Here is a 13,673-nt window from a genome sequence, read left to right on the forward strand (position 1 = left end):
ACAATATGCAGTCTTTACTTTTGTGTCAGTTATAGAAGTATCCATTTCCCAGACTTACTGACGCATCAGACACCTGTCCAGCGATTAAGTAGCATAAACTGAGAAACTATGAATATGTGAATTGTAAATTAGTATAACTTGTAAGAAAAGGAAATAAGGATAAGTAAACATGTTAAAAGAGGTTAAAATTTTAGAATGATAACATAGAATTAGTAAACGATGCATGTGAGCCAACTCCCAAGACAATAATGTTTTGCACCATATGCAATAATGTAAGTAGATCTAAGAAATAGTGTAGAGAAAGACGTAGTAAAATTTGGGACTTGAGTGCAGCTCAAAGTCCTCGAAGGAAGCACTTGAGAATCCAGAAGAGATGGTCGCAGTACGCCAACATCGATATATTTTGAGAGGTGCATATGGGGCCTGAAGATGGCGTACTGAATTGCCGAAACTGGTAGCGATACTAAAATAAAATAAATTCTTAATTTCCACAGCTATATGGCAAATTTCTTGTTAAATATTTCACCAGCTGCGGTCCCACGTCCGCAGTGGATCCAGAGAGACTACAAAAATACCCAATTTTGTTACAGCTCTGGCTGTCTCTTTTTACATCACAGTTCGGGTTGTGTATGATTGCATTCACCTTGTCACATGTTATAGCAAATACATATGATGTTTGTACAATAGGATCAACCATATGCCACGGGAAGCGTTACCATCTGGGATTTTTGAGTACATAAGAAGCCTTAAATAGTGCCTACATATTTTGCGTATATATTTGTACATTCCAAAATGCATACATGTCATTGTCTGGTACAGACATGTATCACATGGGTTGAAAGCTGTGTGTGGTGAACAGTGGGTATCTGGAGCTGTGTGCCTTGTATGGAGTAGGCTGTGGGAATCTAATCAGGACAGTCATGAAAAAACATTAACATTGGCACTGTTAGCAAATGTGGAGTGAAATATTACCTGCTGGAATACACAGTCGAGGTGCTGTCTCTAAAACAGCCCACTCCATGCACGTTACCTCCCTGCAAGGAGACACAGTATCCATGAACAGTCCTAGCTGCTGAGGGCATTCCCCCAGCACTCTGGAGGTGGCTTCTACAAGACGACTGCTTATGGGAGTGATGGTGTGCGCTTTGGAGGAGATGTGGAAGAGACCTTCCTGACACACTATTCATTTCGATAAAGGCATAAACGTTTTTGTCCTACCCCACTGTGTGTGGTTACAGCACAAGCGGAGCAGACGCTTGATGGTTGAAGTGTGTAAATGTAGTACAACTCGCCCTAAACTTAGGGTAAGTCAGCACTTTGGTTCAAACCTAGGGTTTCAACCAAGCAAGCTGTGTCAGTGTACTGTAACATTGTACGAATGGGGAAAATGTTGTAGGATTGGGGGAAAATCAATGTATTTTTAATTTGCTGCAATTCTAAAAGTAGAATAAGTGGTCTGTGGCACTGGGAACAAACCCTCGCCCATGTTCGGTTCTAATCTTAGTACAAGTGTCTTGACATACCCTACAGGGTATCTCAGTACCCACCAATTCTGCTATCATCGGTTCTGATGTCATAGGGCTGGGCAAAATCTGACAATAGTGCAAGTTGTCCTTGTATCCTCTAGTCAGCCGTGTTGGGCCGCTATTTTGTATTTTGCAATTATAGAGGCTGTCCTCTTTTCACCAACTCGCCACCTTGAGTTTGTAGACCTATATGAAACTTCAGACTGTCCTAGAGACAGTCATCTTTGATTTTATACTTATGAATATTGTGTTAGTCCGCCATCTTGGACTGATCGACATTTTAATCATAGAGCAATTGGCCTATCGAAATAGAAGAGTGGTGGAAGAGAGGAGCAATTTGGCAGCAGCACATTGTGACATTATCGATGGCGTCATCGAAAATCTGGCGACTATGCTCATTGGCCCTGAACCTTTACAGCTATGTTAATCTTTACAAACTGAAATTTTCACACTGCAGTGGAGTATACGCTGTTATGAAACTTCCTCGCAGATTAAAACTGTATGCCAGAATTCGAGTCTCGGTCCGCCACACACTTTTTATCTGTATTAATCTTGCCAAATTTAGCAAGTTGGCATCCTTTTCAAGGGTTACGTTAACAAACTGTAGTGACTCCAAACAAGCGTCCTTGCTTGGATCGAACTGAATAATTTCATCTCGTACAAGGCAATCTACGTAAGGCAGATTACGACTCGACTTACCCGTAAAACGGCATTTGCGAGAAAGACCTTGAACTACAGCTGCCCATATTGCGTATGACTGATTAGAGCATTTTTGCTCCTGAAAAATGCCTAATCTCGCAGTACTGTATGATATTTTTGTTCATAATACTAGGAAAGTAAAGGAAGAAATTCTGTAAATTTTACGGTCCTGGGGGGGGGGGGGTATAGGGAGGAGCACCAGTGATTTTTGTCCCACTTCTCATCGTATGGCTGAAAAGGTGGAATTGGCCGCGTTGGTGTACTGACTCCTCTGCTCATAGCAGGGTTTTTAAGTCGGCGTGGCTTCCAGCTCCCACCACTGTTCCAGCTAGGTCTATTTCTGTCGAAATTGTTGGTGTTGACGTTGTTGCTGTTGCAGCGCTAACTACTATTGCCAAAATTTAACAAACTCCGTTACCATGTTTTCCTTCCCTAAATGGCTTTTGTTATTGAACTGGGCCCTGAGTCTCGTCTTCGTCACCATACTTATATTTGACTATTTCTTTCATGTATATCATCAAGCATAGAATTTATTTATACACAGTTATATAATAATAGAGGAACGTGAAAAGCTAATTGCGTAAGTGAATTAAAATTGCCACACAATCTGCTATAGCTCAGCGAAATTTGCATCTTCGTATATTTAGTGGTTTAGGATACATTACGCATTACCTGTTTTCGATGATTCATGCTTTATATACGGTCATTGGTAGCGGAAAAACTGCAGGTAATGTCGTAAATGGTAAGAAATCCTGTTGTGAGGAGCGAGTATTCACGGCCCTATACCATGCTTTACGAGAGGCGATCAGTAAATAATGCAACACACTTTTTTTCCGAAAGCAGGTTCGTTTTATTCATGACTCCGTACACCATATTATTCCTCAATATTTTGGCTACAAATCCCTATTCTTAAACGTAATCTCCGTTCAGTGCGACGGACTTACACCACATTACTTGGAGGACCCGTGTGCCAGCATGATACCACTCTACTGGTCGACGTAGGAGCCAACGTCTTGTTGCATCACATACAGATTCCCGAGAAGTGCGTCCTTTATTGGGCCAAACAGATGGAAGTCGGAAGGTGCGAGAATCGGGCTGTAGAATGGATGAGGAAATATAGTCCAATGAAGTTTTGTGAGCTCCACCCGGGTAAGCAACTTGTGTAAGCTCGTTTCTTCAATTCGACGAGAGCAGCGCAGCACACTTGAGAGTAGATCGTTGCACCTTGAGGGAGAAAATCAAATAGAATAACCCCTTAAGAGTGCCAGAAGACCGTTGCCATGACTTTACCGGCGTAGGGTGCGCCTTCGAACTTTATCTTCGGAGGAGAATCGGCGTGGCGCCACTCCATGGATTGCGGTTTCGTTTACAGTTCGAAGTCGTGAACTAAAGTTTCATCGCCTATGATGATGTTCGACAAAAATAGTCACTATCAGCCTCGTAAGACGTAAAGAGTTAATTATAGAAGATTCTTCGTTGCTCTTTGTGGGCTTCTTATAGGCGACGAGGAACCTAGTGGGCCCACTGCTTCGGTACCCCAACAAGTCGACTAGTGCGTCAGCGCTACCATCAGAGCCGTCCAGTTGAGCACCTCGAATGAAAGTGTCTGCACGTTCCCACACTGCAGGAGTCACAACCGCGTGCGCACGGCCGGCACCGCTGAAGATTGAACACGTTTGCGCGACCCTGTTGCGATGACCACACACGCCTCGTGCAACAACTCAGCATGCTTTTGTCCACTTAGATGTCTCCTCAGACATCCTGTGAGCGTCTATGAATATCAGCGATGCTCTGGATTTCTACCAGGAACTCAGTGACAACTCTACGCTTGGAACGCACGTCCATTATAGACACCATTTTGAACTCAACGTATAGTGCCGCCACCTGTCGGATCTTCATGAAACAGTAGCGGCTAAAGCGAGAATTTTCCACGATGTCTCACAACAAATTCCTCGTTTTTTTAACCGAAAAAGTCTGAGGAAAAACTTTGTTGCATTACTTAATGAACGCCCCTCCTATCTTTGCCATCTTTCAAATTGAAACGAAGAAAAGATGATTTCCTATTCACTGCGGAAGCCATAATTATGTCACTGTCATTTTACAAATACGCTTCTTAATAGAATGGAGTACATCGAATGTGGTCAATATGTCTTTCATACTCCGCTTGCCTTGAGGGATGTGTTAACTCAATCAGTATATTTGCTTTACTTATCTGATGTTCTCAGTTTATTCTATGTGTTCACTTTTAATGCTTTCCAACTAATGGTACCTGTTACAAGATGTTAATGTATCAAAAGAATTAATTCCTACGCCATGAACCATTGAATTAATATGTAACGATACATGCGGGATGTATTACAATTCTTCCAGAAAACACAAACTGCTTAAAGTACATGATGATACAAACAAAAAGCTTTCATCAAACATGGGCTCGCAAAGGAGCTATGCCCTAAATAAATGTGAATGTACGGTTATAAGCCGACACTGACTTTTAAACAGATTGTCGGAAAGTTGTCTTGAGCAGGTAGTTCGACAGCCCGTATGCAGTGCAAATATTTTAGACCCTGTAGCTACAAAGAAGCCAGAACTAATCGGTGGGCGTCACAGTAGAGACAGGGGTTAGTGACCATTATGTCATCATAGTGACTTTGGTTACTAAAATTAATAAATTAATCAAGAAAACTAGAAGAGGGTTTATCCTAGAAAGAGCAGATGGGAAGTTGTTAGCATCCCACGTAAACAATGAATTGACATCCAGTGCGATGGACGTAGAGGAATCATGAACACAGTTTAAACGGATTGTAAAACATACTATGGAAATGTGCCGAGCAAGTGGATTAAGGATGGAAAAGAAACACTATGGTTTAGCAACGAAATTTCGAAAATGCTGATAAACCACAAATGACAACAGGCAAAAGTTAAAAGAAATTCGAGCATAGCTGTAAGAATGAAGATCGATGTGCGAGGATTACAAAAACTTCTACCGACATATCTCAGCAACATATCTTGTCGATAATCTTAGAAAGTTCTGGTCCTACGTGAAATCGCTAAGTGTGTCTAAGGCTTCCATACAGTCACTCGTTGGCCAGTCTAGTGTGGCAGTAGAAGACAGCAAAACCAAGGCCGTAATTTTCAATTTCGCATTTAAGAAATCGTTCACGCAAGCATACCAGAGGACACACCAGTAACCATCTTTGGTGTAGAGAGAACTGGAAGAGCTGAAAGGAAATAAGTAGCCACGTCCAATGGAATCTAAATTCGTTTTTACAAAGAGTACTGTAAAACACTGCCTCTTAATTAGCTTGCAGTTATCGCGAACCTCTAGCCGAGTGGAAAGTTCCCAGTGACGGAAAACAAGTGGAGGTGACTCTTATACATAAGAAGGGTAAAAGAATGGAATCGCAGAATTACAGATCAATATCTTTAAAATCGGTTTGCTGCAGAATCCTTGAACATATTATCCGATCGAATGAAATAAGTTCCCTTGAGAGAGGAAAACTTCGGTCCACAGATCAGCACGATTTTAGAAAGCATCACTCGTGCGAAACTCAGCTTGCCCTTTTCTCACATGATATCCTGCAAACCATGGATGTAGGGCAGCAGACAGATTCCATATTCCTAGATTTACGTAGAGCGTTAGACTTGGTGCCACACTGCTGACTGTTAATGAATGTACAATCATATTGAATGAATTCTCAGTTATGTGAATAACTCGAAGAACCCAACAAGGGCTCCTTGACAGCGAGTGTTAATCAGAGAGAAGGATATCGTCAGGAGTGCGCCAGGTATGTGTGATAGGTCCGATGTCATTTTCTGTATGTATAAATGATATGGTGGACAGGGAAATCAGCAGTCTGCAACTTTCTGCTGATGATGTTCTGGTGTACGGGAAGGTGCCGTCGTTGAATTACATAGGAGGATGAAGGAAGGATTTTAGTTGGTGTGATGAATTGCAGCAAGCTCTAAATATAGAAAAATGTAAGTTAATGCAGATGAATAGGGAGAAAAAACCTGTAATGTCCGAGTAGAGAATTAATAGTGTGCTGCTTGACACGGTCGCGTCTATTAAATAGCTATGTGCATCGTTGCAAAGCAGTATGAAGTAGAATGAGCATGTACAGATTATAGTAGGTAAGGTGCATGGTCGACTTTAACGGAGACAAAATATAGGTTGTTCATTGTTGCGATCCACATCAGCCCGCAGCTCGTGGTCGTGCGGTAGCGTTCTCGTTTCCCATGTCCGGGTTCGATTCCCGGCGGGGTCTGGGATTTTTTCTGCCTCTTGATGGCTGGGTGTTTTGTGATGTCCTTAGGTTAGTTAGGTTTAAGTAGTTCTAAGTTCTAGGGGACTGATGACCATCGATGTTAAGTCCCATAGTGCTCAGAGCCATTTGAACCATTTTTTTGATCCACATCAAGTCGGATTATAGGAAGACATAGAAGCAGTTCAGAGACGGACTCCTAGATCTTTTACAGTTAGCTTCGGACAACTCGCTAGTATTACAGAGAAGCTTTGGGAACTTAAATGGGAATCACTGGACGGAGGGCCGCATTCTTTTCGAGGAGTGCTATAGAGGAAATGAAAAGAATCGGCGTCTGAGGATGACTCTACTGCCGCCACCATACATTCCGCGTAATGGCCACAAATATAAAATTAGAGAGATTAGGGTTCGTTCGGAGGCATATAGCAGTCGTTTCTCCCACGCTCTCGTTGTGAATGGAACAGGAAGCGAGCTGACCATAAATGGTACAAGGTACGGTCCGCCAGGCACCGTGCGCTAGCTTTCGGAGTTCATATGTAAACGTAGATGCTGAAATATTGTCCTAGTTCAGAGCCGGCCAACATTTCGGCTCGTGGACCATGCCCTCGCACGAGTGTATAACGCTCAGCTTCGCCTCAAATTTCTCCCACTACAACAGAACACTGCTTGATTGGTGATGATGTTTGTCACGAATGATGATGATTATGATTCAATGATGAGGGCAAGTCCCCGGGCAGAAACACACTGCCTGACTAATTGGAGGGGGGAGAGGGCGAAACTGCGAACGCGTCGCATTCATATTTTACATTTCCCAACAACAGATGTCAGAAACAAAATAAATTTTCAGTATTTTTTCATTATTTTTGGCGCACTGATAATATAATACAATTTTTTCTACAAACTGTCGACATGAAGACAGATGCAAGTTTATTTTGCCACGTAATTGTAACTCATTTAGTTTCATAATCGAGAAAAGGTTTTTCGCATAAATATGGCGATCGAAATATTGTAACAGTTTTGCTACTCGTTATAGAAAGGAGGAAACTGTACTTGGGGAAAGCAATATAGGTGTCCAGGACAGTTTTAAAGTTAAAATATTTGTTATTAAAACAGGAATTACCTTGAAGATCAGTTTCAGCTGCACATACTTCCTACTGAAATGGCAAACAGTCTCGGAAACAGTTCCAAAACAGACGTAAGACCGGCAGTGTCCACCAAACCTCCGATTTTCATTAACGACAGTGAGTTAGGGAACTGGACAGTGTTTGTCAGAATGTGTTTCTTCTATAAGGCAGATCAGACAAGAAAGAAGTTCTTCCTCACCTTGTAAGGTCTTACTATAGGCAGTCTGCAGTCACGTCCACTCAAAATACTAGGCCTGCAATCAATTTCGTATGTTCTAATTTTAGCTCCTGCCTTCAGTTTTCCTTTATAAAATCAACAATAACGATTTTTAAATCGAAAAATCTTTCCATACAAGCCCCTTGATGTAACCAACGTACTTTGCAGTAATATACAATGTTTCCGTACTGCGTTTTATTCAGTCGAAAACTGTTGCAACTAAAAATGGAGAAATTAGGTGACTTCAGAGATTTTTCTGTTCATACCAACACATCTTCACGTGCTGCATGCCTGAAAATTCAGCACAGAGTGTTTCTTGATGTGCTGAACAATGAATCCCTTACGTATCGTCGTAATTTTTGGCTTTTTCGTGATCAAACGTTTTAATTTTCTGTGCGTGATTTTCTAATACCGTTTCACAGGATATCTGCAGTACCCGTCGCTTATGCGACTGCATGATAGACGTCGAGAGTTTTCATCAGGCTCTTCTGTCATTCCCATTCATTGTCAAAGGCTTGCGATGATACATAGTTAGACTATCCCTATTTGTGCCAAGAGCCACTGGATCTGTGAATGCCCTTCATAATACGACCAAATAGCGATTGGTAAATAGCGCTGACACATCAAAATGCAACATCGAAATGTTCAACGAAATGTTGCGCTGTTCCTGGAACTACCGAGAAGGATCGAGCAAATCCGAAAGAGGCCGTAGGTTGGCCCGCATGTAGCCCGCACACCGTGGGCGCGTGGGGTTCAGTAGGTCATCGCCGGCCCTCTCATAGAACTAATGTAGCTGAACTTTTCGATCAAGTTTGCACATAATTCCACTTAAATATCTCCTATGGACTGCCTTAACAATACACATGATGCAGATTACTTGTTACTGCGCATTCTCACCTGTTAAAGGAGGTGTTCTACGTGGTGTCCTCGAGGTTTGCATGCTACACTCTACACGGTCTGCAGTGAGTTACAAATTATTTCAAGCACCTCTAGATTGTCTGGAAAATCTTGGCAAGTCTTTACAAATCACTGCTCCAGCACTTTACCCTTATCCACGAGAGTGCTGTACGCTTCACTTCATAGTGAACAGGGGAACATGTCCGTTTTCCTGATGTATTTATCGCTGTCCCTAGCCATAGATTATGGGCCAAATTGGAGCCCAGTTTTTGTAAGGGACCTAGTTGAAAAATTTATATTTTTGGGACTTTACACACTAAACTACTGCTTACTTGTTAGCCTGAGGACGTTTAACTTAATGTACCACTGGTTTTTACGAGGTCTTGGCCCATACCTCTGTTATTCTATATATGATAATAAACTTATGCAAAGAAGTACCAAAAGAGCTTGTAGTGTATAAAGATCCTTGCAGAAAATGAACAGCTTAAAATTATTGAATTACAGTAGCAGTGATTTGGAATGGCCATGGCACGTCGTCCAAGAGCTAAATTTGAACTCTAATTGTTTATTAATCAAACATAAGTTTTGCCGCGAATAAATAACTAGGTTCGGCGGCCGATAGTTGCTGTCGGTAGGCGGCAATGGCATGACTACCATGCTATTACACTTTCTATTTATAGTTCTTTGCTAAGTTGCTTTGCACTTTGTCACCGACATCACTTAATTTTTCTGTCCATAACTAAGTTTCATTTCTGGTGTTTCTGTGTAACTGTGCACACATGTACGCCATTCGAAATACGTCTTCACTCTCGCCTGTCCCCTCACCGTGACTAAAAACGAGACTTGCCTTCACCGAATCCAAAATATAGCTCCCACTATCTATCCTAATCCATAACGTCTTAGCGAGCTCGCTTCTCATTCGTTGCTACTTCCACTGGTCCCCTCCTAGCCGACACAGTAATCAGCGACGGCAGTCACTAAAAATTACGTGTATTTCACAGCTGTGGAACCAACAGAGCGATTTAATTTATATATATATATATATATATATATATATATATATATATATGCACTGAGTATTTTGATATAAAGCATAACATAGCCAATTCTCATTCAAGACGTCTTAAATTCATTATTTCTCATTCTGTTCAAATAATGTTCCAATAATTTCTACAAAAATTATTCTACAAATACAAAGCATTGTGTTCCATTTGTTCTTCACTGTATTCTGTCTGGTACTAGCAAGGCATTATTAAATTGCAGTATTTGCTACTTATTTGTTAAAAATAACAAATAACAAGTACATATCTATATGAAAATAAAAAGCTAGACAATAAAAGTTAAAAAGGATGTAATGACTGCTTTTTCTGTTATGTTATTGTTTATTTGTTAATCTTAATCAGGGATAGCATTTTATTGTCCTCATTCAGTGATTCCTGCGCCAAGAACAGCCATTGTTCAAGAGTATGGGTGTATCTACGTTTTGTAATTTTACAGCTAATTTTAAGTTCCTTTTCTGTATCCATCGAACTTATATCATGCATTATATTACAGCTGAAGGTCTGAAAATGGTCATGTGATAATCTAAACCAGTCACCTTTAAATAAACATGTCTTTGCGATCTGAATTGCTTTATAATTTATTTGAAATATTAAAGTGTGATCGCTGACTTTCTCCAACTATGTTTTTAAAAATAAGGGATAGTTACTATTGTACTAATAGTGTTTGTAAATGCTTCAGTGATTATGATTTTACGATGTACCCCACAACTCAATTGAGATTAACAGTCGCAACTATTAAAATAATTAAGACAGAGAATGACTCTATTGTTTGAATTACTCTCGCTCAGTTGTCTGTAAGATACTGCTTCCAGTGTGCCATTAAATAAACTTTACAGAAGTTTTCTGGTCTCTAGGGAAACAGTCACCCTAACAAGGAACTTAAATGAGTGCAATGACTTTTCCGTTTGGTAGCCCTCGTTTATCCACCGTCGCACTACTCCCAGTCTCTTTGAAAGCACGTAACGTCTTAAAGGCCACCCCTAAGCTAGTTCGGTGCTTCTCTGCTAACATTCTCGCGTGGCGTATTTCCAATACGATAGCATTAATCGGGTCAGTGTTTCATACTGAAGTCATTAGTGATTTTTAATTGCGTATTCACAATTATATTGCAGTTGTTTAATTTGAGGACCGATGGCTCCTTGAACTTCTTTGTTACTGTTACCCTATACTTTCACTAACGTCAGTTTTCGCTAGTAATTATGATGCACTCCATATAATGGAACTGCTTTCTAGTAACTTTATTCTGCATTAAATACCAATGCAACACCTTTTTGATTCGTGTAATTTAAATTTTCTGCAGGAATTACATATCACCATTTGTTTACACATATAACGTGAATTAATAATGGAATACATGTGTTATGCAGTCGCGGCCGCACGGTGTAGCCGCGCGGTCTAGTGCACCTTGTTACGGGCCGCGCGTCTCCCCTCGTCGGAGGTTCGAGTCCTCCCTCTGTCATGGGTGTATGTGTTGTCCTTAGCGTAAGTTAGTTTAAGTTAGCTTAAGTAGTGTGTAAGCTTAGGGACCGATGACCTCAGCAGTTTGGTGCCATATGATATTACCACAAATTTCCAATTTTTCCAGTCGCGCCCATAGTGACGCTGCGGCTGGGACCTACGCTACGAGCTGACAACATCAAGGAGGGCGACGATGTTTACTTCGAGTGCCACGTCAAGGCCAACCCTCCGTGGAAGAAGCTCACGTGGCTGCACAACGTAAGTTTACGCAATAGCACAACGCAGAACATGACAACGGCACTTCAGTTCACCGTAGTACCTACATAATGCGTCACCACTGTACCCACAAAAGATTGCGCAGATATTTAAGTAGTTTTCGCATCACATGTCTAGTCCAGAAACCGACAGCACTATCGAGATGCAGAATTATTTCTTATGGGTCATTTCTTACATTGTCCATCCCCAGGGGGCTCAGAACCTGTTTGTGAGTACGTGCGTGAAGGGAATGTGTCCGAAGCCTTCGCGATACTTCTTCCTTTCTAGTGCTGCGATCTTATTCTGTGACTACACCAATTCTCTGACCTAGTCAGTTGGACAGATTCCCTTCTGACATCCCAGTTGCCGGCCGTTGTGGTCGAGTGGTTCTAGGCGCTTCAGTCTCGAACCGCACGACCGAAACGGTCGCAGGTTTTTAGGTTAGTCAGGTTTAAGTAGTTCTAAGTTCTAGGGGACTGATGTTCTCAGATGTTAAGTCCCATAGTGCTCAGAGCCATTTGAATCATTTGAACATCCGAGTTTCCTCGCAGGACAATGACCATGGCTTTTCCAACATTGTTCCATTATTTTCACCTACTACACTCCTGGAAATTGAAATAAGAACACCGTGAATTCATTGTCCCAGGAAGGGGAAACTTTATTGACACATTCCTGGGGTCAGATACATCACATGATCACACTGACAGAACCACAGGCACATAGACACAGGCAACAGAGCATGCACAATGTCGGCACTAGTACAGTGTATATCCACCTTTCGCAGCAATGCAGGCTGCTATTCTCCCATGGAGACGATCGTAGAGATGCTGGATGCAGTCCTGTGGAACGGCTTGCCATGCCATTTCCACCTGGCGCCTCAGTTGGACCAGCGTTTGTGCTGGACGTGCAGACCGCGTGAGACGACGCTTCATCCAGTCCCAAACATGCTCAATGGGGGACAGATCCGGAGATCTTGCTGGCCAGGGTAGTTGACTTACACCTTCTAGAGCACGTTGAGTGGCACGGGATACATGCGGACGTGCATTGTCCTGTTGGAACAGCAAGTTCCCTTGCCGGTCTAGGAATGGTAGAACGATGGGTTCGATGACGGTTTGGATGTACCGTGCACTATTCAGTGTCCCCTCGACGATCACCAGTGGTGTACGGCCAGTGTAGGAGATCGCTCCCCACACCATGATGCCGGGTGTTGGCCCTGTGTGCCTCGGTCGTATGCAGTCCTGATTGTGGCGCTCACCTGCACGGCGCCAAACACGCATACGACCATCATTGGCACCAAGGCAGAAGCGACTCTCATCGCTGAAGACGACACGTCTCCATTCGTCCCTCCATTCACGCCTGTCGCGACACCACTGGAGGCGGGCTGCACGATGTTGGGGCGTGAGCGGAAGACGGCCTAACGGTGTGCGGGACCGTAGCCCAGCTTCATGGAGACGGTTGCGAATGGTCCTCGCCGATACCCCAGGAGCAACAGTGTCCCTAATTTGCTGGGAAGTGGCGGTGCGGTCCCCTACGGCACTGCGTAGGATCCTACGGTCTTGGCGTGCATCCGTGCGTCGCTGCGGTCCGGTCCCAGGTCGACGGGCACGTGCACCTTCCGCCGACCACGTGTTGAGCAATTCGGCGGTACGTCCACCCGGCCTCCCGCATGCCCACTATACGCCCTCGCTCAAAGTCCGTCAACTGCACATACGGTTCACGTCCACGCTGTCGCGGCATGCTACCAGTGTTAAAGACTGCGATGGAGCTCCGTATGCCACGGCAAACTGGCTGACACTGACGGCGGCGGTGCACAAATGCTGCGCAGCTAGCGCCATTCGACGGCCAACACCGCGGTTCCTGGTGTGTCCGCTGTGCCGTGCGTGTGATCATTGCTTGTACAGCCCTCTCGCAGTGTCTGGAGCAAGTATGGTGTGTCTGACACACCGGTGTCAATGTGTTCTTTTTTCCATTTCCAGGAGTGTATTTTGATTAACAGATGTTCGGTCCCCTCAAGTGTGTTGTACCTTAAGCTTCCAAGACTTTTTTTGTGTAAGGGTGGATTGTGTAGGGAATTTCGCCTGCTACCTACTATGGAATCGGTCCATGTAGCGAGTCATCAGGTATTCAAAGTGAAAGTAAGCAGGGACCACGCCATTGATGCCCGAGACGTTAAA

The 13,673-nt window shown here is 43.1% G+C and overlaps 1 protein-coding gene across 1 annotated transcript in view; it reads left to right on the forward strand.

Moving 5' to 3' along the window:
* Positions 1-13,673, forward strand: part of LOC124803283 (nephrin-like) — a gene marked incomplete at its 3' end in the record, with an annotated part of 463,636 nt that overhangs the window by 418,848 nt on the left and 31,115 nt on the right. Inside the window, exon 8 of the mRNA XM_047264469.1 lies at positions 11,372-11,502. Within this exon, the coding sequence (XP_047120425.1) occupies positions 11,372-11,502 (131 nt within the window). The remainder of the gene's footprint in view (positions 1-11,371; positions 11,503-13,673) is intronic.

Source organism: Schistocerca piceifrons, chromosome 1, assembly GCF_021461385.2.
Source record: "Schistocerca piceifrons isolate TAMUIC-IGC-003096 chromosome 1, iqSchPice1.1, whole genome shotgun sequence".
NCBI lineage: Eukaryota > Metazoa > Arthropoda > Insecta > Orthoptera > Acrididae > Schistocerca > Schistocerca piceifrons.